The 26,376-nt window shown below is 45.2% G+C and overlaps 3 protein-coding genes across 3 annotated transcripts; 1 reads left to right on the top strand and 2 right to left on the bottom strand.

The window, feature by feature from the left end:
• Positions 1-695: 695 nt before the first annotated feature.
• On the bottom strand, positions 696-19,751 carry trim67 (tripartite motif containing 67). Its single transcript, XM_087806476.1, has 11 exons — positions 18,752-19,751; positions 10,344-10,439; positions 10,133-10,255; positions 7,730-7,840; positions 5,439-5,592; positions 3,081-3,244; positions 2,790-2,928; positions 1,367-1,491; positions 1,135-1,313; positions 913-1,075; positions 696-844 (listed from the first exon to the last, which is right to left on the bottom strand). The coding sequence occupies exons 1-11, from the start codon at positions 19,697-19,699 to the stop codon at positions 797-799; spliced, it is 2,250 nt and encodes a 749-aa protein (XP_087662602.1). The 5' UTR covers positions 19,700-19,751; the 3' UTR covers positions 696-796.
• On the bottom strand, positions 19,751-23,214 carry exoc8 (exocyst complex component 8). The gene is made up of 4 exons (XM_087806477.1): positions 21,968-23,214; positions 21,626-21,879; positions 21,190-21,438; positions 19,751-20,548 (listed from the first exon to the last, which is right to left on the bottom strand). Exons 1-4 carry the CDS (start codon positions 23,118-23,120, stop codon positions 20,141-20,143), a joined length of 2,064 nt encoding a protein of 687 aa, XP_087662603.1. The 5' UTR covers positions 23,121-23,214; the 3' UTR covers positions 19,751-20,140.
• Positions 23,215-23,698: 484 nt separating this feature from the next.
• Positions 23,699-26,259, top strand: sprtn (SprT-like N-terminal domain). The gene is made up of 5 exons (XM_087806479.1): positions 23,699-24,140; positions 24,250-24,349; positions 24,409-24,537; positions 24,604-24,910; positions 24,979-26,259. The coding sequence occupies exons 1-5, from the start codon at positions 23,842-23,844 to the stop codon at positions 25,737-25,739; spliced, it is 1,596 nt and encodes a 531-aa protein (XP_087662605.1). The 5' UTR covers positions 23,699-23,841; the 3' UTR covers positions 25,740-26,259.
• Positions 26,260-26,376: the final 117 nt, after the last annotated feature.

Here is a 26,376-nt window from a genome sequence, read left to right as displayed (position 1 = left end):
AATAAATAACATCACTTATAACGCAGTTCAAAAATAGAAATATCTCCCTTTCAACACGTAAATATATAAGGTGTGTTTGTTCTCGTCTCTACTTTTGTTGTTCTCCTGATAATCATCAATAAATACATTTTGAACAAACAACACAAAGCATAATGAGTCTTGTCGCAGTTTCAGTAGCACGATATTATTTACAACACAGTTTGTCGTCATCTTGTAAACTTGTAAGCAAACCATGCCGCACTCAAGTTGTGTACTTCACCATCATATTTACAGTTTTCAAGCGCGCACACACACACACACACATAAATGATATATCTTTGAAATATTTTCATCGCAATGCATGAATAAAAATCAACTCTGAATTTTGTTGTAAACACTTTGCTGCTGCAAGCCATCAACTCGACTTTTTCAAAATAAGAGTTTAGAGAAATTCAAATATGAACCCTACGTGTCAGTTATAGAAACTTGCTGTCACTCACCCTCCTCTGTAACTATTAAGATTTAAATTTAAAAACAACTCAAAAGTTGACCATCACAACAACAGCTCAAAAAAATGACATGTCAAATGTTCCTGTCAAATTATCTGTTCCCTCCCAGTCTCTCTCAGGGGGTTAAAGGTCACCTGAATGAATCTCATGTTAGAAATTAACGACGATGTGTGTAGACGAGTGTGTGTGTATGCGATGTTTAGTCAGGACACGGACTAGTGCTCGGGTGACTTCGGGCAAGATGGCACCTGGATTCCAGCTGAGGGGGTCCGTCTGAGACTCGGTGTGGATGCTCACAATCATGTTGTCTACTGCTTGAGGTTCTTGGGCAGCTCTAGACCCGTGACCAGCGTGACCTGGAGGACAACAGGAAGAGAGGTCAACTGGTTGCCCACCACAGTCTCGAGGACATCGTGTGACTCACCTGCACGTTTCTGTTGATGCTGACCGCAGGCAGGAAGACCCCGTCCAGGTTCTCGAAAGCCATGGGTCCATGCTGGACCTTGTTGATGAAGAAGGTCAGCGTGTGCTTGGTGAGATCCAGCAGGACGCCGACGGTCGAGCCCCTCGTGATGCCGCCCTCCGCCCTGCACGTTTGAGGAACTTAGACACCCTGGAGCTCAGAACAGTTTTTCTGTGTCCGTACCTGTTGGTGTGCGAGTTGTTGTGCATGAACCAGGAGCGGTTGTTGTCCACGTACATGGCCCAGGCCTTGTCGTCCTTCCCCAGCATCATGTCCTTCACCGCGTTGATCCGGGCGACGCCGAAGGCCGGGTCCGGGTGGTTGTCGTAGCGCTCGATGCAGACCTCCCAGTAGTGGACGCCCTGAGAGCAGACGCCGTCAGAGCGCTCTCGTGACGCGTGGACTGCGGTCCTACCTTGGAGAACGCCGCCGTCCCCAGAACCACGCGGTCGTCGTAGCTGTTGCAAGAGACCGTCTGGTTGTCGTTGGTCAGGACGATGTCCCGGTGAGCTGAGGTGGGGTCGAAGGTGAACCAGGCCACTAGAGGACAGAGTTATCAGCTTTACTGTGCTGGTGTTACACAAGTTGCTTCATCCATCAGAGATTCGTAGTAGAGCCAATATCTGAGGAGAGCAGAGGAACCCACTGGAATCTCCTCTACTGAAATGTTTTCCAAATATTATTGTGAGATTTTTTTTTAATTAGATGACATTAAATAGATTTTGTGTGTGTTTTTTTCTGATACAACTACATTTTATATTACAAAATTGACTAATATCTTTCTATTATTGTTAAAAAATATCTCAACTAATATCTGTATTGACCTTCAATTATTTTATTTTTGATTGTTTTCGTTTAGTTTTGTCATCGTTAGGTTCTCCATAATGCGATATACACACAAGAAAAAAGTACTTTTTGATGGAAGGTGCTCTTTCTTTGATTTGATGTTATATACTGTATAACTGCAACTTTAATGTCTCCACTGAGGCTCTAACATACATTTATTTCTGCTCTTTTTATTTAAATGCAATGTGCGCTGATTTGTCTCCACGCTTTTGATATTCAGAACCATCTAATTCTCTTTGTATTTTACATTTGTCAAAAATCTTGTTGTTTTCTTCATTTTTTTGAACAAACATATTTCCATGACTGTCTATTTCGTTTTAAACTAGAAGTAATTAATTTAATTAAATATTGATTTTCACGTATTCTCTTCATAAAGATGTCTTAGGTGCAGCAAAACTCTGAGACGCGGCTTTCGTCTGTTGAGTGTTGAGCTTTAGGGCGTCGCACAAACTCACACTCCCGGCACTAACAAATGGACAACATTTGCCGCCGGGGGCCCAAAGACAGAACCACAGTGTGTCTGTGCGAACATGGTGACACACTCACACACACACACACACACACACACACACACACACACACACACACACACACACACACACACACACACACACACACACACACACACACACACACACACACACACACACACACACACACACACACACACACACACACACTTCAATATTTCAGAGTCTGTTCCTCGTGTGGGTTTTTCTTCACTATCCAACTACACTTTCTTCACTTCACACACACGTTCTTCTCTGCGTGAGCCCAACCTGATCCTCTTGTAGAGGAGGAGGAGGACGGGTTTAGTGATGGAGACAAGAATAAAGAGATTAGGGAAGAAGAGAAGTGACATAAAGAGAGCAGGGATGGAGAGTTATCAGTGTGAGAACAGGCACAAATGTCTTCATCCAAAATGTGTTTAAATCTGAATGTGTGAAAGTGCGTGTGCATGTAGGGGTGTGTGTGTGTGACACAAGTCTTACCATCCGAGGTCTTGAGCACCACCGTCTTGCTGTAGGGACCCACCCCTATGGCATTGTAGGCCTTCACTCTGGCGTTGTAGGAGCTGTTGAAGTGGAGTCCATCCACCGTGCAGACCGTCTCCTTCCCAACATAGACCTCCTGAAGACACACCAATGTAAGAACGTGAGCCCCCCTGGATCTGAGTAGCAACAACCCCGTAGAGAAAACAACGACATAAAGTAACACAAGCAGATGGTAATCAAATATTTACGCTTAACCCACTCCGGTCGTAAAGAAAGCGACGCACTGACCCGGTACTGTCCTCCGTTGCCGTCATCGAGCTCCAGGATGTAGCCCTCTATGGCGCTGGCGGGCGACGACGTCACTCTCCAGGCCAGGGTGGCACTGTTATCCCTGGTGCAGCATTTCTCCAGCTGCAGCAGCGGAGCCGCTGGTACAAGGGGTCCGGACTCGACTGCGGAGGGAGTTGAGATGCTGAGATTCCGATCGAACCGTCACAGAAAAACCAACTCTGCTTCTGGCCGACAGTTTCATTTGACGGCTTTCAACTCACAAATAAACTGAATAATAAAAGTGTCGTGTTCTGCTGTGATTGGTCGAGCATCGAGGTTGGTCACGGCACGTCATCAATCCTGGAAGGCTCCACCTCAAAGGAACTCGTTGCATAAACAAAGCGGGCGTGATAACAGCTGACTTGAAGAGGAGTGAAGCCATTGTTACGTCATAATGGACTCTGCTCTCGTAACCTCTCGTTCGCCCAGATTTCAGACGAACCTTAAGTAATAACTTCAAAACATGGACGTGATGAGGAGAGTTGGGTTTTCACAGTAGTTGGCCTTTAACCCTAACCTAACCCTATCTATGAAAAGGGGATAAAAAAAACTTGGCTACAGCAGAACATTTCTACATAAAATAAAACTAAAAATTAAAAATGTCAACAAGAGCAGAAATATAAAGATAAACAAGACACCAGTGTAAAGTAAACAAAAACACACAAACGTCATGATACAGGTGAGAGTGTCCAGGTAGTGTTGCAGGGTCTGAAACCCTCTTTGTTCAGGGGAGGGCAGCAAACAACACAGCAGGTCAAGACATACACGGGTCTGGACTTAGAAGGTTTACTATTCATAGTCAAAGAAGATGTGTGTGCCCTCACTTGATGAAGTGACACACAACTACTTTGAGCAGTTAGTGTTGCACCAACTGGTGGACATGCAGGGGAACACCCCAGGGACCAGGAGACGGGGATATGTCAGGAAGTGACGAAAAGAGGGGTTGGACTGAAATACCTTCCAGACTCTCGGGCTTCCCATTGGCCTCATTATTGTCTGCTGCCAGCGTTAGATTCACTACGGGCGTCTCCTGCACGTCTGGAGGTGTCGAGGCATGAGTGACGGAAGGATGATGAATGAACGCAGCGTCAGACCACCAGGGGGAGATACGTTTCATACAAGAATGCGTGTTATAGGACGAGGTATCGAAACTTTTTCCAGTAGGTTTTTCCTCTATATATTGTAGCATTTAAAAATGAATAACTTAGGGTTAATAACTAGTTAATATTAAAAGATAACATATATCGTTAAAAATAATGACTTGTATAATATAGCATAAAATATATGTTTTTAATTATTAAATGATTGTCAGTATTAATCAATATGTTGGGGGAAATATTAAAGCAATAGTACGAAAGTTTTTAATTGTAAGACTTTCTTATATGAAAACACCGTCTCTGACCCACACCCATAATGCAGTTCGGTTGTCATGTGACACTCGCCCAGGCAAGTTATGCCTGGGTCAAAAGTAAAGAACTTTTCTAACTCTGAAAATATGGCCTCTAGAGTTCTAGAGTCATGATAAAAAAAAGTCATTATAAATGTTTCTTTTAATAAGACGTTAAAATGTTACATATTTCTGCTTTAAGGCAAATAAATAACATAATTAACACAAAAAAATCACTTAATCTCAGAAACAAAAATGTAAATAAAGGAAGAATATTTTACCGCTGGATTTATAAACTGATGAGATATGAGATAAAATGTGAGAAGCTGTCACAAATGTACACCAAAATGCATCAGAGAAACATGCATGTACCTATATCTAATGTGGAATAAAAAAATTAACATTTTAAGTGAGTTCAATTCCATTTTCTCCGTGTTATTTCATCAATTTATTATGTGGAAAAGTTTAAATTTTTATTTTGTGGATAGAGTTTGCACCAGTCTGAAAAACACACGCAAAGAAATGTTGTTTTCTTTTCTTTTTACAGAGAGTTGAAATAAGACGCATCTCATCCACACACAGTTACTTCCACCCCCACGTCGGCAAGTCAATGGAAAAATTAATCTAATCTGATGTGATTATTTATTTCCTGTGCAGCGACGGTACATTTGTACATGGACTTGTGTATTTAATATGAAGCATGAGCTAGTGATGAGTTGATTAGATGTTTACACGCGCTCGTCTCCTGACAACAACATTGTCGACTCCATCCTCCAGGGACTCACGGCATTAAGGATTCCTGTGTGTTTGTCGGGATGTTTTATTAATAGCTCTCGACCCAGTTCATGGATGAGGTTCAATCCCTGCGAGCGCCGTTGGGAGGAAATGTGTCGTCGCGCGGAGCCGCTCGTGCGAGCGCTTGAACTGACCTTTGCCCTGACTGAAGTCCAGCATCAGGATGGTCTGAAGGAGCGAGTCCGTGTTCAGGGTCAAGTCGAAATCCGGACCGACCTTTGGCTCCAAGGCACCTTTAACCCACTGGTCCTGAGACGACGCCACGCGCTTGATGAGAGCGTCTGAGATCTAAGAAAAGTTTGGACAATTTTAAAAAAGGTTTGCTACAGCCATGGTTTTCTTCTCTTCAAAACAAAGCCTTCCTGAGATATGTAGTGTCTGCTGCAGCTAGTGGTCATAATGTTATGGCTCATTCATTCCAAACCTTAAAGGACAGGGTTGGGAGTTGATGTTGAGTCTCATACTCACACAGTTGCGATAAAACATCCTCTCACATTCATCACACGAAGTGTGTTTTAGTGCATGACTGCACTCCATCATTTAGACCTGAAGGCAGGAAGGATTCCTTGGATGAATATTGGATGAAGTGATGATCAGATGAGGAGGAACCCTCGGGGGTAACTTTCATTTCAACCGGTCTCTTCCTCTCCGATGCTCATTTCCTCAGTCACAGTCGGAATATGTAATCGCTGGACTTGTTGAGCCGCTTGCTAAACACATCACACTGATCGATGTAGCGTAGAATCTACAGACCACATGACTCTTGACGAAGTCGTGACTGCTTTCATTTGTTTTTAAAACCAAAGTATGTCCAAACACAAGCTTTGAAGGCCGATGGAGTCACTCTGTATCCTCTCGTCCCCAGTCATCGCTGGGATCTCGCAAGATGTTATTGTTTCTTCGGAGGGCGGGAAGACTTCTGCCATCTAGCGGTTGGAGGTTTAAAAAACCATAAAATGACAAAAAAAATTAAATATGATATGAAAGCAAAATACAGTATGTTCCGTATGAAAATAATATTTAACGTTTTCTTAGACAAAGTCCTTCATAGCTGGAGACTTCAGAAGAATTTGACTTCTTTGAGTGACGGATCAATGTTTACAGATCAGACGTGGAGACCTGAGCACGACCGATCAATTAAGAAACGATTAGCAGCGTCATTAGTGAAGCAGGTCAGGTGTGTCCATCATCCGTCAGTCACATTTGACATCTCTAATCCGGGCCCAGAGGTCACCGCCCGAGGTCGACTTGAAACCACTCACAGACAAACTGAGTCTGTTATCAGCAGAAAGTTAAATCAATCAATGAAACAATTTCATAAAATGGTTCCTCAAAATTGATTTTACGGTGATATTTATAATGTTGTCTTTTATCTAGTATTTTATCTTCATGTCATCTTCACATGAATAATTAGTTTTTATAATATACTGTGTATTTATTCTACAAATACTAACTTATAACAGACCAGAATATACTTTTATTTTGAAATATTACAGTTATTGAAATGTTCTTTTTTTAAATCTATACAGTATTTATTTCCTTCCACTGCTTTTACTTACTTACTAATAAAAGAAAATGTACAAAAAATAGTTATTTTAACCCTAACTTACAATCAGAACACAAAACAATATAGACAAACCTTAAGTTAAGCTAATGTATTTTCTTTTAATGATTATTGTTATTATCATTTTGTCATAAAATAAAAATACAATATTGTTTTGGAACAAAAACTGAAAAACTCCTGCAGCTGCTTGAAATATTCTACCAAATCTTATTCTTACATATTAAAGACATAGTATTAGCTTTTTAAGCATGAAATGAAACTACCTCAGAACAGAACCAAACGCACTAATGAATGTGAAATAACATTATTTTTAAAGGGCAACTAATAAAACCCCCAATTCTTCTGACTCAGTCTCATGTTGCAATTGTTGACGTCTTCCTCTCCTGCAGTAAGTCTCTCATCATGACCATGTTTTGAACTTATTATTTTATAAAGTTGCCCTGAAATCTGGGCGAACGAGAAGTTACGAGAGCGGAGTCCATTATGATGTAATAATGGCTTCACTCCTCCAGGCAGCTGTAATCACGCCTCATTTTGTTTACATAATGAGTCCCTTTGAGGTGGAGACTTCAGGGATTGATGACGCTTGGTGACAAACTTTGACATTTGACTAATCACAGCAGAGTGGGTGTGGTTACGGTAAACAAGATTTCATCTCCAGAAAGTGTTTTCAGTTGGCGGGTCTTAAGATAGTTTTCTAATTTTCAAATATTTCGATGAAAAGAGAGCTTTGTACAAACAGACACACCAGTGAGTCCAACATCACTTTAACACAGACACACAAATACACACTTTAGGTGAACTTTAATGATGAAACTAAATCTGACTGTAATTCTAGTGTTTATATCGTCACTCGTGTACCTGGAGGAAACCGGTGGGGTCGTTCTCCTTCAGAACCTCCAGACAATACTCCATCATTCCGGTGGTCTGACGCAGCTTCATGGTGCAGTGGGTGATCTGGTCGCGCACCACCTGAGGTGAACAAGAACACGCTCGTGTGAACTCGTGTTGACTAACAAACTGATCTGCAACACTTGTTGAGTTTTAAAGATCTCACTGGAAAGTGAGTCCACATTGAGCAGAACTTCTGGAAAATATCCACGAGGCCAAGCTTGATGTCACGAGAGCCGTGACCTCCTAACTCTGACTGTCATTTTTTGATTACAGTGGACAGCGTTTGAACAAAGATGATCTTGACTCGTGTGTGGGTGAGTGTTTCCAGCTTCCACAGCGGGATTAAGTGCAGAGCAATATTCTGAAAGGATTTGAGGGCACAAAGGTCGGAGGATTACACGACCGACATTTGCACAGCAATATTTTTGGCATCTCTGACTCACTCCAACAACTGCTGTGTTTCTCTTCAGCTTGTGCGAGGGTGAACTGTGTGTGCGCTGGAGATGGGGGGTCGGGGTCTGAGGCCTTCCTGGCCGTTAGTGGGCGCAACCAACTCACTCCTGCAGACGATGTGGGAGGAAACCAGAGTGTCCTGAGGAGGATTCATGGAACTTCCTGAGTTACCTAACGCTCGAATCGATAAACTTAATTAATGTTTTCAAAGTGTGTGATTTGAACCAGTTAGGTGCGGCTCACGGTTGGTGAGGCACTGACTCCTTTTTTGGGGGGAATTTACTTTAAAGTATAGCTCAGATGGTAGAGTGGTTGCCTGCAGTCCAAAAGGTTGCACGTTCAATCCCAGCTCCAGACAAGCTTGTGTCGTGTCCCTGAGCAAGACACTTTACCCTGATTGCTCCTGATGGTAGACTTGGCGCAGGTGTGCAGCCTACTCCCATCAGTATGTGTGAATGGCTGTCAAAAGCACTACCGAATTTCCCCTCATGGGACTAATAAGGGTTCCAAAAAAAAAAAAAGTGTGAAGAATCCCAAACGAAGGCGTCAGACAAGTTGTGCCGTGATGACAGATAGACCCGCCTTTTGTTGCTTCTGATTGGTTAATATTGCATCAGGCCTTCTGTGATTGGCTAGATTTATGCAAAACTGGAACAATGTGTATTATGGTGAAAAGATAATTATTGAATATTAAATGGGAAAATATAAGCGTGAGAAAAACAAAAAATATTTTATTTAAGGCCAAAATGTAGTTTTTCTTAAATATTATATTGTATTTATTTTAGTCTTATCTCTTTTTTTATACGATTGAAATTAAAACCGTTTCTGGTCTTAATTGTATCTGTAAATAAAGTCCATGAGTCTTTCCTTCGCCACACAAACCTTACTTTGTTGTAAAAGTCCACGTTATTTCATTTAGATTTAAAAGTCTCTCCGCCTCAATGGAGATGTATTTCCGATCAGCGAAACTAAATAAGACCCTTAAAAACATTAAAATGTAATGGTTAAAGACACCAGCGAGACTGTTGAAAATCAATGCAAATAAAGTATTTGTGAGCATTATATTGTCGACATTCAGAGATAAGGCAACCAGCGAGTGTCATGTGCATGTATCAACACAGTTTGTAATGGATTGCTCATTGAGAGGTGAGGCACTGCTTCACCTGCCTCCCCTGACCGCACCTCTCTGATTTAAACCTATTAATACAATTTAATTTTTTTAATATATACATTGGAAAAAGGAAAATTATATTTTTTATAAAACGTTTGGAAATTAAATAAAGTGCTGATAGCAAATAAATTCTAACCATATCAATAACATTTAGGAACAAGTCGATCAGATGGAATTCAAGATGGCTACCTCGGTGGTTCCATTGCGAGTCACATCCCAGAGAGGAGCTCATGTTAATGTGTCTTATATTATTTTTGATTTATTGTATTTTATTTCACTTGTATTATTTAATTCTTCAATTTTGCCACAAGATAAATCCTGTGTTGCGTTTTTTGCAAAAAAATTATTGATTCTGATCGAGCAACATCGACGTCTAACGTGGCAAAAGTAGGAAACCAGTGCTTTAAAATACTTTATAAACTATTAAATAACTACATTATAAACTATTAAATAATGAAAAAGAAACCAAACCACATTTTAAAAGCGATACAATCAAGTCGCAGAAACAAAGTGAGTTTGATTCCATGTCTTCCTCATTAGCTCTTCTCTTGACCTCTGACAGTATCTGAGGATGATGCACATCTGGCGTCCCCCCTCCTCCTCCTCCTCCACCTCTCGCTTTTCATCATCCTCCACTAGACGCCGAGTCGGTCAGGTGGAGTCCTGGCTCAGGTCCACACTGGGACTAACTCGTCCCCGATTCCCGGAGAAAAAAAACAACACATTTCTACGGTTGTGTGTCTGACCTTGAGCTTGTACTCCTTCTCCTTGGTGACCTTGGTCATCAGCTTGGCCTTTTGTCTGGTCAGCGCTTCGATCAGGGAGTCGCACTGAGCCACGAGACAAGCTTCGAACTCCACGCCGTTCTCCTGCCACACACACACCAAGCACATTCAACCGTGTGTGTGTGTGTATGTATGTGTGTGTGTCTGTGTGTGTGTGTGTGTGTGTTGGTACCTGGATCTGCTGCAGCATGTTCTTGAGCTGGACCAGGAACTCTTTAGCGTCTTTGGCTTTATCAGAGACGCCGTTGAGAGCCTGCGAGAGCTGCACCTGAAGGTCACAGAAGTAGTTTAAAAAAAATAAAAAATAAAAAGTCAACACAAACTCTTTATTGAATCCAAATAAAACATGTTCACAACTCGTTCCACCTCTTTCATTCACAACGCTCAGTAATAATCTGTTATTCAATCAGGGGAACTCTCCACAGCTTAATCTCCAGATTGTTGGGATAATAGCAGATTGAACGTATAATCTGGATTAGAATACGCTCAGACACCTTCACTCGTTAAATTAAACCAACGTCTCCAGCTCGTCTGCGTCAAATCGTCTCCGGACGTTAACACGAAGATCAAGAGCTTGAGCTCCAGATCGTTTGTCCGTGGAACGAATCGACGCGACTTTCTTCACTTCTCTGAAGTTCAACTCGGAGACGGTCGCCACCGGGGCCACTTTTTTTTTTGTGGGGGATTATCGTCGAGAGGAGACAAGTTTTTTAAATCTTGAACAAATATAGGTCAGTTGTGATGAGCAAGGATTGCTTTAGTGGTGGAGTTGCATCTTCTATTACTGTCATTTCTTAAGCTTTGTTAAGTGTTAGTTATTACGGCCTGAGCCACGCTCCCAACTATCCTTCAATCTTGAAGTCGGAAGGTCCAGTTTGGTGGCCCGAGGCCTGTGAGTGGGTGTAAACCAGTGTGTGTCCAAGAGTGTATGGATAGTGTGTCAATTCTTGTAATGTGATTTTACATTCAGCGCTAGCATTAGCATCGATTACCATGAAAAAAAGAAACATGTACAGAACCATTGAAAATGAAACACAATGTTTGGACTTCTTCACATCTTTGTGTGCATGTGAGTGTGCGTGTGCATGTGCGTGTGTGTTAGTTTGCCTGTGTGTGTAGAAGCATGTGTGTTTCTTTACAAATCTGGGTTAACAAGTTGGTTTTACCATCTTTTTTGGGACGGTATGAATGTATGTTGCATGTTTGCATGTGTGTGATGTGTGTGAGAGTGAGTGTGTGTGTGAGAGTGAGTGTGTGTAGGTAGAGGAAGCAGGTGTTTAATGTGTGTGGGGCGGAGCGAGTCAAATCCATCACGGTAAGTAAGTAAGTAAGTAAGTAATATATATTTATATAGCGCTTTTCGAGACCAGGGTCACAAAGCGCTTTAACAATCAAAACAATACTCAAAACAGTACATACTTCAAAGATCAAGACAACACCGAGAACAACACAGGAGTTCGAGAAATTCAAGGAAAAGCCTGCACAAATAGAAACGTCTTAAGATGTTTCTTAAAGGAGTCAGTAGACTCCATCAAGCGCAAAGAGAGAGGAAGATTGTTCCAAAGCTTAGGAAAAACGGTCTGGCGTGTGTGTCTTCTTTTTCCTACCTTTCCCCATTTACCAGTGATTGATGGGTACACATGAATAATCACACACACACACACACACACACACACACACACACACACACACACACACACACACACACACACACACACACACACACACACACACACACACACACACACACACACACACACACACACACACACACACACACACACACACACACACACACACACACACACACACACACACACACACACACACACACACACACACACACACACACACACACACACGGATAAAAACCGACAACACGCAACCAACATACTCCAGCTCTGGTCCTCACACCACCGACCTATGACCAGAATCACCTCTTTAACTAGACAGTCTCACACAGCATCACTGACTGGTCAGCAACCCCTCATGCACACACACAAACACACACACACACACGCACACGCACACGCACACGCACACACGCACACACGCGCACACACACACGCGCACACACACGCACACGCACGCACGTAATGTTGTCATCCGTCTGTCCCACCATTGCTGTCCGTAATCAAGAGGCAAGATGAGTTCATGGTTCACAGATCCAGCCTGAACTCTCACAAGACCATCTGGACACTGAGAGTGTGAGAGTGTGAGAGCGTGTGCGTGTGCGTGTGCGTGTGCGTGTGCGTGTGCGCGTTCGTCTAGATGCTAACAAGGGGGCTGACTGCTCTAACTCCTCTGGTCTGTCATTTGCTTCCATTCAACCAACTGGTCTCCTCATCTGGTCAAACATCTGAACACCTGTCTTCCTCTTCATCTGCGGTCATGTGACCAGAATCACAGGACGTCTTGGATCTCGGAACGCTGACCGAGATTCCGACGCCGCCTCATCCTTCCTGACCTTTTCGGTCGTTCACGGTCACCGTCGCACTCCCGTCAGCACGTTCCTCCCGGAGCGACGCCGCGTCTCATTAATCGGGTCAGGAGGGAGGTTTGGTTTCTCCGGTCACGACCTTCAGGCGTGAACCGTCTCTGGTGAGGACGCGCGTGCGGGAGTCTAGCAACCGTAGACGGGTTGATTCCTCACTTGTTTTTCCATTTTTATAAGTATATATATATTTTAAAATACAGGACAAACATTTCCACCACATTAATTTCAACCAATGGAGCCACCGATAACTCACCGTCTGTGGTGCTGAACACACTCCTATACGGACACAACGACACACACAGAACCACAAACACACACAATGACACAGATACACACACTTTGCTATATTTGGGTGTTTTCGGAGGAGATTTCACACACCACTGGAGACAAAAGGTGCATTAACCTAATTCCAGCGCTCCAGTCCGAAGGCTAGTCCTCGGGTTGTTGAAGTGAGTCAGTGTCGGACCAGACCAGAACGTAAGCAGATTCTGGGTCACGGGTGGAAAAAGGAGAGAGGACCTCTCTCCAGACTCCAGACCAGTTTCTGTTTCTGGGAGGAAATCAGAGTGTCGAGTTTAACTAAAAGATTCATAAAAAGTTTCTCCGATCCACGTCGAAAAGGTCTGAGCCGCTTCAGTCCACACAAACGCTGGTTCTGAAGGTTCTGACGGGACTGTTGCCAGGCAACCGTCTCCAGCTCGAATCATCGCGCTCACAGATTCATCTGATCTCAGGTCTGCAGAACAGAACTGGATTTTACCACAGGTTTACACAAACACACACACACACACATCAGTGAGAGATGAAGACGAAGAGAGAGAAAACACAGGGATCCAGCTTCCTCTGACCAGTGGAGACCGGATCTATTTATAGATATGCGAGTGTGCAAGTGTGTGAGTGTTTGAGTGTGCGAGAGTGTTTTTTTTCTGATGTCTCAGCTTGATTTTCCTGCCCCCTCAACATCAGGTGACTGACACTTGTCCAACACTAAACAACACAGATGAGGTCACTTCCTGTCGCACACAATGCGCCAACGTCGCTCGTGACCCGACATCGTCCCGGTGTTGTGAACAGAGACTCACAACAGACCGTGTTGTGTGGTTTTGAAGGGAAAATGAGTCCATGTTATCGACCTCTGGGATTGACACCTGAAACACTGCTCACACACACACTGACTCAGTGTCCACCTCGTACCACACTTCATTTGAAGGGGTAGCAGAAGAGGGGGAGGGGAGAGAGGGAGGGGAGAGAGGGAGGGGAGAGAGGGCGATAAGGAGGTGAGACAAGGCGAAGAGATAAGCCGCTGCAGCGGAACAACACGGGATGAATGTGCGACCGGAGGAACTCTCAGCCGCCCACTGACCCACTTGCAGAGTTCTGGAGGTTCTGACGGGACGAGGGCGGGCGAACACATCCGATCCAGTCCTGGTTACACTAGTCACGGTACACGTCTGCCGTTTTCCTGGGTCATGTGACCCGTTCAAACATCACAGGAAACAACACCTTAACATAACTTTACCAGAAAGTCTGTTTGATGCTAATGTTGGCATGAAGCATCTCCATGGGTCGTGTCGCATCAATTTTCCTTCAACGCAACTTCACACAGTGTGTAGTTTCTCCCCATGTTGCGTGGGTTTACTCTGGTTTCCTCCCACAGTCCAAAGACATACAGAGGTTGATTGGAAACTTGGGGGAAATTATCCTATAGTTAGGAGTGTGTGTGTGTGTGTGTGTGTGTGTGTGTGTGTGTGTGTGTGTGTGTGTGTGTAAGTAAGTAATATTTATTCATATAGCGCTTTTCGAGACCAGGGTCACAAAGCGCTTAAACAATCAAAACAATACTCAAAAAAGTACATACTTTAAAGATCAAGATAATACTGAGAACAACACAGGAGTTCGAGTAATTCAAGGAAAAGCCTGAACAAATAGAAACGTCTTAAGATGTTTCTTAAAGGAGTCAGTAGACTCCATCAAGCGCAAAGAGAGAGGAAGATTGTTCCAAAGCTTAGGAGCAACAGCCTGAAAAGATTTCTCTCCTCTGGTCCTGAGCCGTGTGCGTGGAACCATAAGTAGATTCTGATCCACAGACCTCAGAGCCCGAGCTGGGGTGTAAGGCTGGATCAGATCAGTGATGTAAGGAGGAGCCTGACCATGAATAGCTCTGAAAGTAAGAACCAGAATTTTAAAGTTGATCCTGAAAGAAACTGGAAGCCAGTGAAGAGTTTTAAGGACCGGAGAAATGTGAGTTCTTCTACTTGAGCCGGTCAGAATTCTCGCTGCAGAGTTCTGAATCAACTGCAGACGAGACAGATCCTTCTTGTTAAGACATGAAAACAAACTGTTACAATAGTCCAGACGAGAAGAAACAAACGCATGGATTACAAGCTCCAGATCATGTTCCGACAACATTTCCTAAGTTTAGAGATTTTTCTCAGTTGAAGGAAACAGTTTCTGGTCAGTTTTCTGCAATGTCGAACAAGAGACATTTCTTTATCAAATACAACACCCAGGTTTCTCAGGCTCAGTTTGACAGACTGACCTAAGTCACCCAAGTACTGACTCAACCCTGGAATCTTATCATCAGGAGCAATCACCAGTGTTTCAGTTTTGTCCACATTTAGCTGGAGAGTGTTTTCACTCAGCCATTGTTTGATTTCTAGCAAACAATTGACTAAGCTGTTCAGCCTCTGGGGCTCAGTTGGATCAAAAGAGCAGTAGAGCTGGATGTCATCAGCAAAAATGTGATAAGAAACATCTGGAAATCTCTGAATGATTTTACCGAGGGGAATCAAGTACAGCAAAAACAATAAAGGACCCAGAACAGAACCTTGAGGGACTCCACACAACAGATCTGCCGATTCAGACCTCATTTGATTGGCAGATACACTAAAACTGTGCACAGAAAGGTAAGATGAGAACCATTCTAACACAGACCCAGACAGTCCCACTTCATTCCTCAGTCTTCTCAGCAGGATCTGGTGATCAACTGTGTCAAAGGCTGAGGACAGATCCAAGAGAACCAGAACAGTGAATTTACCAGAGTCAGCCGACATCATGATGTCACTGGACACTTTCAATAAAGCTGTTTCCGTAGAGTGATGTTTACGGAAGCCAGACTGAAACTTCTCATGGATGTCGCTCTGATCCAGGAACAAAGACAGCTGCTCAGACACCACCTACTCCAAGATCTTGGACAAGAAAGGGAGCTTAGAAATAGGCCTGAAATTACTGAGGTCAGTTGGGTCTAAGCCTGGTTTTTTGAGCAGAGGCTCCACAATGGCATGTTTAAATGCATTGGGAAAAACCCCTGTGGAAAGGGAGAGGTTCACCATATTGGTAACCCAGGGGCCAATTACATCAAATACTTTGATAAAAAGCCTACAAGGAAGGACGTCATCTGAGCAAGAGGAGGGTTTCATCTTGTTCACTAGTGCCGAAATATCACCCAAAGATACAGCAGTGAAGGAGGACCAAGAGGAGGAGAGGGGCTCAGAGACAGTAGGGTTTCCAAACAAAGGGGGAGAGATTTTCTCTTTGATCAATTTAATTTTGTCAATGAAAAATCTCAACAATGCATTGCTGTCAGCTTCACAGAAGACAGGTGTGATTTGAGGAGCAGGAGACATGAGAGAATTAATCATGTCAAACAAAACTTTGGGGTTTTTCCTATTTGCTGCTACCAGTTTTCTGATGTAATCAAATCTATCAGTTTCTACCATCTCATTGTAAGAAGTCATCAGATCCCTGAGGTGAAGTCTATGCACCTCAAGTTTAGTGGACTTCCAGAGACGCTCAGTCTTTCGACAAAGTCTCTTCAGACTCAGGAGATCTTCATTTGTCCAAGGGCACCGTTTTTTCTGAATTTTCAAGTTCGATTTAACAGGTGCCACTTGATCCAGTATTTCAACACAATGACCAGTGAAACAGTGAATCAAACTGTCCACGTCTGGGCAGTCATCAAAGGAAAGACGGTCAAACATAGCAGAAAAACTGTCTGCAGTATCGGCTGAGATGACACGTCTCTGAGACCTAACTTTCAAAGGCTTAGGTTCAGGGATGAAGTCCAGGTTAAACAAGACAAGAGAATGATCACTCAGATGGACATCATGTACAGATACATTAGAAATGTCCAGGCCAAGAGTAAAAACTAAGTCTAAAATGTGGCCTTTTTGATGAGTGGGTTCAGAAACATGTTGCTCAAAATTAAAGGCTTCTGTTAAAGTTAAAAGTTCTTTAGCAGAACAAGATGTGACGTCATCAACATGAAGATTTAAGTCTCCAAGAATAAGAACAGATTCCATTTGAATAATGGAAGATAAGAAGTCACTAAAGTCTTTCAAGAACACCGCCGCAGGACCAGGCGGACGGTAGATTGACACACAATAGAAAGGTCTTGTAGAACCAACCAAGATCATCTGAGATTCAAAAGAAGTGAATTCCTGTGTCTGAATCACTTTGCAAGAACAACTCTCCCTAAAAACAGTAGCAAGACCTCCTCCACGCCTTGAGAGGCGAGGCTTCCCCAGGACAGCGCTCCCAACTGGACAGAGTTCGTTCAGATGAATAAACTCTTCCTCTCTCTGCCAAGTCTCAGAAAGACATAATAAATCCAAATTAACTCTTGTGAAAAGATCATTAAGAATAAAGGATTTATTAGTAATGGAGCGAACGTTAAGAAGTCCCACATTCAGCACCGATGACTGACGACGCCGCGTCACTGACAGGCGCGCAGAGCGGGATCCTCTGAAGCGAACAGCGGTCACGTGGGTACCAGCTGTCACTGACGTTCAACTCCGTAGTAAAAGCCGAATTAAAGAGAGGAAATGAAAAAATCTTACCACCTTTCGTTGAGGTCTGGACAGACGGCAGCGCTGATGTGTCGTCAAGCTCTTCAGCGAGAGGAACGTCGATCAAACATTGATGACGTCCAATGACGTCAGAGTTGTTCCGAGCGATCGCGACTGCGCGTCTCATCCTGACCTGAACTCCAGACCGACTAGATCGCTTGTGGAAATCGCCCGGTACCCGAGAGATCAAACGATATTCCACAGAGTCCGAGTCGATGAGAAGCGGAGCCGGAAACACATTCACCGGACGTTGGTAACGGTCGCGGTTATAATCCTCCATCGACTCTCTATTGTTGAAAAGAGCATAACGATCATAGATCCGAGATGCTTGAAACATATCTTTAGTGATTGATATGAGCATAATATCCGGACAAGTAGTCGTTAAAACGACTGTTTTTGGCAATCGTTGTGTGTGTGTGGGGGGGGGGGGGGGGTGTCCTGTGACAGACTGGTGTCCTGTCCAGGGTGTCCCCCGCCTCTCCCCCGAAGAAACTGGGATAGACGTTGTGGTTCTGCTATGTAGTGCTGAGGAAAGAATGTCAGAGATGGAAGAAGAGGAAGACGACCAACGTCAACGTACGACAAAAAACAACTTGGAAGCTTACGCAACGAAACACACAAGCACACACTCATACAAAAACATCTACACAAGCACAGGATAACACAGAAGTTAAGAGAGAAAAAAAACATTATGACCATCTGTCAGTTAGATGAAATAATGGATGTACTGGAGTAACACAATTGTGGGTCAGTGACAACAGCAGCTGCACAGTGACATATTCAGATGATGACTAACAAGACGACGCACACAGATGAAACACACACACACACACACACACAGCTTGTGTAACCCCTGGAGGACTCTGCATGCGCACACATGATGAAACTAGCAGTGATTTTGCTACACAAACATGAAATATTGCTGCAGTGGACGAACATTGTGTCTTGTTTTTTTTTTCAACTTCAATTCATCCTGCAGCTACTTGTGTATCACACAGCTACACAACTGTGTATAATTGTTAGTATGTGGGTAATATTTACAATGGAGTTGAGTGTTAGATTGTTGTTGCATGTTTAGTGAGTGTGTTTGTGATCATGTGTATCATCAAGTGAAGGTGTTTGTTCATAGGATTGTGTGTGTAATGATTGTGTGTCGTTATTGTCGTTATTCAATATAACACTTAATAGGCCAATTAGAGTTCGGAAATTAGAGCGCGTGGGCGCGCGTGCACTCACCTTGTGCTGCTTCCACATGACGGGCAGCGGCCTGACGTCATGCTTGGCGTGCTTCCCTTCCTCCAGACAGCGCACACACACCGGAGCTCGGCAGCTGCAACAGAAGACGCTCAAGTTCTCCGCCTCGTGCTCTGCGCACGTCGTCGGCTTCCGCGCGGTGGCAGGCGGCCGCGGCCCGCCGCCTCCGCTCGCCTGGCTCGGCGGCGGCACCAGGCGGTGTTTGGCCAGCGGACCCCGGGACGGGTGGCACCGCTGCTGGCAGGCGTCGCAGTAGAACACGTCGCACTGCTCGCACATCACCGTCGCGTCCACGGGGCTGCGGTCGCACAGCTGGCACTTTGGCGTGGACGCGGAGGAGTTCTGGGTCGCGGCGCGGGTGTGTTTGTACCGGGCCACGATGGCTTCCAGCAGCCGGTTCCGCGGAAAGCCCCGCAGTCCCCGCTCGTCCAGGGAGACGCTGCGGTGGCAGAGCGGGCAGGTGAGGGAGCAGTGGCGCAGGCCGACCACCGGCGGGAACACCCGGATCCCGTTGGGGGACTTCAGTTGGCAGGGCGTGTAGGACCCGTACCCGCTGTCCGTCTCGCTGTAGAGACTCATCTTGTCCATGTCCAGGTAGTCGTAGTCCGAGCTGGCCGGAGCCCGCGTCTGCACCGGAGTCTCCCCGTCGGGGGTCTGCACGGTGATGTTCCGTGCGCAGGCCAGGCACACGTTGTGGGAGCAGGGCAGCAGCACGGGGTCCCGGAACAGTGACCCGCACACCGGACACTTGAGCTCTTCCTCCATCGCTGCTACGAGACACGGGAGCGGCGGAGAGGAAGGTTCAGGACCGACTGAGGGGGAACAGCGCTGGCGGCAGCGGTGCGCATGCGCCGCGTGGAGGCGGGGCTTGAGTTTGAGGGACAGAATCAGAGAGAGAGAATTCTGCAGGAGAAAACTCTTCGGCCACATCTCGAAACGATTTTGTCAAAGTGTCAATTTCATGAGAAAATAGTATTTAAAATGATTCAAACGTTTAATTGAAGGGTTATTAATAACACAACTGTTAACGAACTCTTCAGTAGTTTCTTCCAGACAGATGTTATATTGTAAAAGGTATGATTTAGAACATAGAAACGTAACATTTTCATTTTAAAGACACTTTTTCTTGCGACACAAAATAATTCAATTTTGAAAGCGTATTATTGACAAATTAAAACAAAAAATACTGAGGTACATTAAAAAGCTCATATGATTAGTGAAACATAAAAATATATTTTTGCAAAAAGAAAAACTGATTAACTATTTATTAGTGACGTTTTTCATCTTAACTGTATTTTTGCAATGGAGTGAAACTCACTTTCAAATTAAAAGTGTAAAGACAACAGTGTTCGCTTTGTTGTGATTGGACGGTCAGACCAGAGACGTGGTACTCTCAGGGTTGACCCGGACCGGCCTGGTGGTCTTCCTCAAGTCCTGCAGCTGCTTGGCGGGCTTCCCCACGCCCTCCTCGAACCTGCGCTCCATCACCGGCAGAACAAGGTCATGCAGGAAGGTGGCGTTCTGCAGGATGAAGGATTTCTTCTCGGCATCCTGCTCGCAGCGCAGGCTGTAGTCGACGTGCTGCACGGCCACCAGGATGATCTCACGCAGGCTCTCCAGCAGCACCATGTGCAGCTCGGGGAAGTAGAGCTTCAGGCCTTCCTCCAGAAAGTTCATCATCTGCTTGCTGAAGGCCACAACGGTGTAGCTCAGGTTCACCCAGCAGTCGTCGCCCGTGTACTGGTCAAAGGTGTTGACGCCGCAGCTTCGCATCTCCTCCTGAACACACGTTGGTCAGGTGGTTCTATTAACATCACATACATTATTTTAACATTAAAAAACATAACATTACTGCATTTGTGGTCTTATTTTTTGTTGTTTTTTGTCCATATATATTGATTTAGAAAGAGCAAGAAACAAGGAAAAAGGGGAAAAAATATGTTCTGCTATGTGAAAGTTTACAAAATGCTACTTAAATTATGTGTAAAAAGTTAACTAAAGAAAATCTGAACGTGGAAAATAACTTAAAGCAGATTTGACAACTTTGTAGTAAATGTAATCCAATTTTTGATGGTTTTATTTTATAGCAGATGGTTCTCGGTCATCAAATTTTTCATATTAATGTAAATTAATTATTTTTAGCATAACTTGACTGATCTGACTTTCTTTATATAAAACCCTGAACAAGAACATTCTACTGACTATTTTTTCATGATTGACGGTTATTTTATTTCATCGTTTTCCTGCTGGTCGATGTTAGTCTCAGTCATATGTGGTAGCAGCAAGCATCGCTATGAAGTTGAACCTTGGACAAAAGCTAATAGAAGATTTTCCAACGTATTCAAGACCTCAGGTGTTTCATCACTGATAACATCGAGCCAAGAGACCAACTCTTCTCAGTTCAAGAGCAACATACTGACCTTAAGCTTAGTGAGAGCCTCGGGCGTCATCAGGTTCATCCGTCTCCACATCTCCTCAGAGTTGCGGTGCTTGGTGGCCTCGATGATGACGTCCTTGTAGCTCAACAGCGCCGCCTTCACGTCCTTGACCAACAGCGACTGCAGTGTGAAGGTCAAGTCCAAGCCGATCTCTGTCAACTGCTGGCAGTGCTCTTTGGCAACCTTCACACAGTCGGCGGCCGTCGACAGACTCTCATTACTATCAAACACCTGCAGGGAAAGCGAAAAACACATTAACGAAAACTCTTCACACACAAAATCTCGAAAACACTCTTAATAAAAACTAGGACAGACTGTTTGGACACATTTTGGTTTCAAAAACAAATGAAAGCAGTTATGAAAAAGAACAAACCCCCCAAAACCAATCCCTGACCCGAGAGACCTCTAGGGGACCCACCTGCTTGCTGAAGGCATTCACAAACATCCTCATGGCGGAGCGGGACCAGACCACGAAGGCAGAATAGCAGCCTGTGTTCCCAGCGAAGTCCATCTCGAACTCTTTGGCCGTCTCCAGCAGGCTAGTGAAGAAGATGTTGCAGAGCTTGTGGATGTAGAGCAGCGTTGCCCCCTCGATACGCAACTGACGGATCGCCGTCTGCACCGCCACGGCCCGGTTCTTCAGGAACAGCTCGCAGGCCTTCGTGGACTGACCTGCAACACAAAAAAGACAAAAAAAATGTTACACAAGAAATCTGGACTAGCGAGTCTTGTGTGATGATCATGAGGACCAGCAACAAACCTAGTCTGATGAGCTGGGACACGGCTCTCCGAGTGGCTTTGGGCCCGCCTCGCAAGGATCGGTCAGGAGACAACTCAAACACCAGGACTTCAGTTAGCTGACGCACTCGCTCGTCCACCTTGACCCGCAGCTCCTTGACCTTCTGTGTGACCGGCTGGTCCTTCAGGTGCTCATTCAGCTTGTCTAGAAGATCCACGGCTCCTTCAAAGTATCTCTGAGCGATGCACACGTCTAGATCCTCAGGCAACTCCTGAATCCAGTCCAGACTGAGGTCCACGCCTTCTTCAACCTCCTCCCGCTGCTCCTCTTCGTCCATGTCAAAAGGGTTGGTGGACACCTCGGGCCTTGCTGGTGAGGTGGGGACTTCTTCTTCCTTCTTGTGCCGGTCTTTGGTGACCTTGCTCTTCTTGGTCTCGTCCAGGATCTCCAGCCACTCTTTCTTGATTTTGCTGTTCTCCGCTTGGAAGATACGGCTGTCAGGGAACATGAGGATCTTGAACATGTCCTTCATGGGAGGGTTGTCCTTCACGTTGACCACAGCGAAGCTCTCCAGGTCGTACAGAGCGTTGTACTGGTACTTCACCGTGCCCCGGCGGTTGGGCAGCCAGGTGGCGATGAGCAGGCAGTCATTCATGAGGAAGGCGTGGACCTTCCGGATGTGTGATATGTTGTCCACGTCAAACTCCACCAGGTCACCGTTGTAGATCAAGTGTCTCCCTGGAGTGTCCATAATATTCTTAGCGCCCTCTACCTTCTCCAGCAATGAAGTGAGAGTCCTCTGCTTCACCTCCTCGGTCTCTTTGGGGAACGCTGCCTGCATCTCCTTGGAAGTCTCGTCCTTGTCGGTGGACAACAGGGACTGGGTGATGCTCTCCATGATGCTCTTCTGCTCGGTCAGGATGTGGCTCAGCTGGTACATCTCGCTCTCCAGGTAGGAAATCTCTTTGGCGGTCTCGATGAACTGCCTGTAGTTCTTGTAGACGTTCTTCTTCAGGTTCTGGGCCGTTTCGTCGGCCAGGTTTTGGATCTTCTGCCGATGCTCCTGCAGGTCCCTGTCGCCATCGGACTGCTGCGAGAGCTGCTTGACGTAGTTCTGGGGGTCGAAGTTGGGAGACTCGAGCAGTTTGCGTAGTCTGTTACCGGTTTCCGACATCTTGTGATGCTTTAACCTAAACGAGACCAGCTAACCAGGTGTAAAAAACGCTTTTTTGGAAGAAAACTCAGTTCAGGCTCATTTCACATCCGCTTTTAACCCAAACAGGAAGTTGTCAACACCCGTGCATGTCACATGACCGCCGAGCTACAGCTTAACCTTTTTTTATTTTTTTTATTTTTGTTTTTTTCCGTCATATAATAATTATTTATATCATATCCTACAGAGTTAAAAAAAACATATATTTTTTGTGTCTTCTTAGTTTTTCCTAACATATAGTTTTTGTAACGTTTCGTCTATTTCCGGTTGTTGGTTGGACTATACAGCCGGAAATACGTGTTGATAACCACAAAAAAATTAACCTAGTATTCAAACATATGAGGGGAAAAAACGCATTATTCAAACAGAGAAGTCCTCAGTTATTATATATATTTTAAAAACAAAAATAATAATTTAGACTTATTTATGTTCGCCGTTTTAAATGGGAGACTTTGGTTTTGTTTTACTCTGAAATTAAAGCGGAAGTATGCATGATGTATAACAGTTAACGAGGAACCCGGGCTTTGTAAACACAGCCATTGAAAAATGCTCGAACGAACCGAGCTTTTATGGCTATAGATGGTGCTTTTTAATAACAGGTTTTAGGCAAAAGTTATGTATTTGCAATCGTGGAAGTAACGTGTCCGCGTCAGTTGACCTAAAGAGCTCGTGATCCACAGACATGGACGCCGATCTGCTCCTCGCCATCCAGCTCCAGGAACAGTTCGACAGCGAGTTCACGACTTCTTTCCCCTCCACGCACGGAAACGACCCTAAAAAGCGTAAAGTAGACGGTGTCGGAAGCGATGTTGTGCCTTCTTGGAAGCCGTTGCCCGAGAGGCCGCTGTCGATCGTGGACGCGTCGTGGGAGACCCTGGACCCCAGTCCTGATGTCAGGTCCATGTTCCTGGAGTTCAACGACACCTTCTTCTGGGGCAAACTGTGCGGGGTGGAAGTGAAGTGGAGTGCGAGGATGACACTGTGAGTCCTCGTGTGTGGAGTGACCTGTGTTTTCAATGCCATTGTTCATATAAATGTATACTTTAGAGCCATTAAAACCTCGAGCTCTTCGTGTCTTTACCTGTTCCAGGTGTGCCGGGGTGTGTTCATACGAGGGCCGTGGTGGTCTGTGTTCCATCAGGCTCAGTGAACCTCTGCTGAAGCTCAGATCGAGAAAAGACTTGGTGGAGGTGAGTCTTGATGACGACATCCATGAGGGTCTCTGACCAGATCCGGGTTTTCCTCTCAGACGCTGCTCCACGAGATGATCCACGCGCTTCTGTTTGTGACCCAGAACAACCGAGACCGCGACGGACATGGCCCAGAGTTCTGCAAGCACATGAACCGCATCAATTCGGCCACCGGGACTAACATAAGTGTACGTGTGTCTTCGTCAGTGATCCGCTGATCCTGACACTCAGGTCTTCCTCTTCGTCCACCTCAGGTATACCACGACTTCCACGACGAGGTGGACGCATACCGGCAGCACTGGTGGAGGTGCGACGGCCCCTGTCAGACCAGGAAGCCCTATTTTGGCTACGTGAAGAGGGCGATGAACAGAGCTCCCACCCGTCTGGACCCATGGTGGGGGGACCACCAGAGGACCTGCGGGGGGACTTACACCAAAGTAAAAGAGCCAGAAGGTTACGGCAAGAAGGGAAAGAAAGGTGCAAAGAAAGATGGAGAGACGGAGAAGATGAAGACGCCTGGAAGTCAAAAACCTTCCAGCTCGACAGCTGCTGAGACAAAAGGTAAGATGGCGTGATGGCTAAATGACACTTCAGATGTGTCACTGATGGACCTCCGTTCTTCACTTCAGGCTCTGGATCTCAGGACATACGAAACCTCATCCCCTTCAGCGGTAAAGGTTTCCTTCTGGGGGGAAAGTCCTCCACGTCTCAGGTGCCTCCTGCCTCCTTGCCACGCCCACCGCTGACATCGCCGCCAAGACCTCCTACCTCTTCCAAACCCCTGACCTCGATTGGACCTGAGGCGCCCAAAAAGAGGTCGGTCGGAAACCACCGGGCTTTCGTTAACATCAACGGCTCACCGGTGCGGATCCACAAGCCGGGCAGCCGCCGGGCGGGGGACGGAGTCGGACAGAAGTCCATCGTAGATCTTTTCGGCAAGAAACCAGCGGCAGCTCCAGCTCCTCCCGTGACCTCTGCCCGACCCTCGAACCCTGCAGCGAGCTCCGCCCAAGAGTCCAAGTACTTTACCGGTTCCACAAGCGACAGGACTTCGACGGCTGGAGATCAAACGTCCAGGAAGAGGCAGCGCGACGTCGGAGAATCAGCCGGGATCTTCGACCTCTTCCACAAGAGGATGACTGGTCACTCTGTTGCGTCGGGAAACCCAAAGAAGCCCATGGCGGGCAAGGAGAAGACTTCTACCTCCACCTCACCCTTTCCATCTTCAACACAACGAGCTGACCCCTCCCCGACCTCTTCCTTCTCCTCCTCCTCCTCCGTCGCCGACACCATCTCTGGAGTCAAGGTCATGTGTCCAGTGTGTCAGCGTATGATGCTGGAGTCTACCATCAACCAGCACCTGGACTCTTGTTTGTCTGGGATGTCTTAATGTTTTTCACTAGTTTTAGCTTTAAGTTTTACCTCGTTCAAATCACTAAAGCCTTGTTTCCACAAATGGCGTTTGGATTATGACCACCGATGCCTCTTCGCTCGAGCTCAGCAACTTCCTTGTGTTAAAGGAAGTAGGTCAGTCGGGTTTTTGAGGGTTTAACGTCACTGATGTTTCGAGTTTTAAGATCATTCAAAGTTTTAAATGGACTCGGGTGCAAGCGTTCATACGTTTACACAGTTGCAAAATAAAGTTTTTTATTCTTTGAGCAGACCTTTACTAAGATCAGCCACCAGGGGGCGAGAGAAGCATTTTGTCGTCCTGGCGCTGTGTGAAAAGTCTCGTTCTATTTCTATCGTCAACTCATTTTCAGAGTTTGAGTCAAAAGGTCTTGACCTCTGACCTCTGCTGATGGACAGATGCACAGTACAGACTGGAAAGTTATTTATTGTCACAAAACCGTTGTTTGTTTGTTTGTTTTAATGTTTTAAGACTGAATAAAAATGGTATTAATGAAAAAGTGAGAATGATTTCTTCTTCAATGGATCAGATGTAAATATGACCTCTAAAGATACTTTTAAATCGTTTTGATGTCCAAACCCAGCAATTACAGGTTTTTAATCATGTCAACATTCTG

This window comes from Callionymus lyra, chromosome 13, assembly GCF_982586985.1.
Source record: "Callionymus lyra chromosome 13, fCalLyr1.hap1.1, whole genome shotgun sequence".
Taxonomy (NCBI): domain Eukaryota; kingdom Metazoa; phylum Chordata; class Actinopteri; order Syngnathiformes; family Callionymidae; genus Callionymus; species Callionymus lyra.
This window is presented reverse-complemented; position numbering and strand designations above follow the sequence as displayed.

Excerpts from the sequence above, each read along its gene's own strand:
- exoc8 (XM_087806477.1), bottom strand. The coding sequence starts at position 23,120 with ATGTCGGAAACCGGTAACAGACTACGCAAACTGCTCGAGTCTCCCAAC. Across the intron at positions 21,880-21,967 it reads GTCCCAGCTCATCAGACTAG|GTCAGTCCACGAAGGCCTGC; the intron begins GTTTGTTGCTGG and ends TTTGTGTTGCAG. Across the intron at positions 20,549-21,189 it reads AGGCTCTCACTAAGCTTAAG|GAGGAGATGCGAAGCTGCGG; the intron begins GTCAGTATGTTG and ends ACGTGTGTTCAG.
- trim67 (XM_087806476.1), bottom strand. The coding sequence starts at position 19,699 with ATGTGGCCGAAGAGTTTTCTCCTGCAGAATTCTCTCTCTCTGATTCTG. Across the intron at positions 3,245-5,438 it reads GGACTTCAGTCAGGGCAAAG|TCGAGTCCGGACCCCTTGTA; the intron begins GTCAGTTCAAGC and ends CTCCCTCCGCAG. Across the intron at positions 845-912 it reads GCATCAACAGAAACGTGCAG|GTCACGCTGGTCACGGGTCT; the intron begins GTGAGTCACACG and ends GTTGTCCTCCAG.
- sprtn (XM_087806479.1), top strand. The coding sequence starts at position 23,842 with ATGGACGCCGATCTGCTCCTCGCCATCCAGCTCCAGGAACAGTTCGAC. Across the intron at positions 24,141-24,249 it reads TGGAGTGCGAGGATGACACT|GTGTGCCGGGGTGTGTTCAT; the intron begins GTGAGTCCTCGT and ends TACCTGTTCCAG. Across the intron at positions 24,538-24,603 it reads CCACCGGGACTAACATAAGT|GTATACCACGACTTCCACGA; the intron begins GTACGTGTGTCT and ends CGTCCACCTCAG.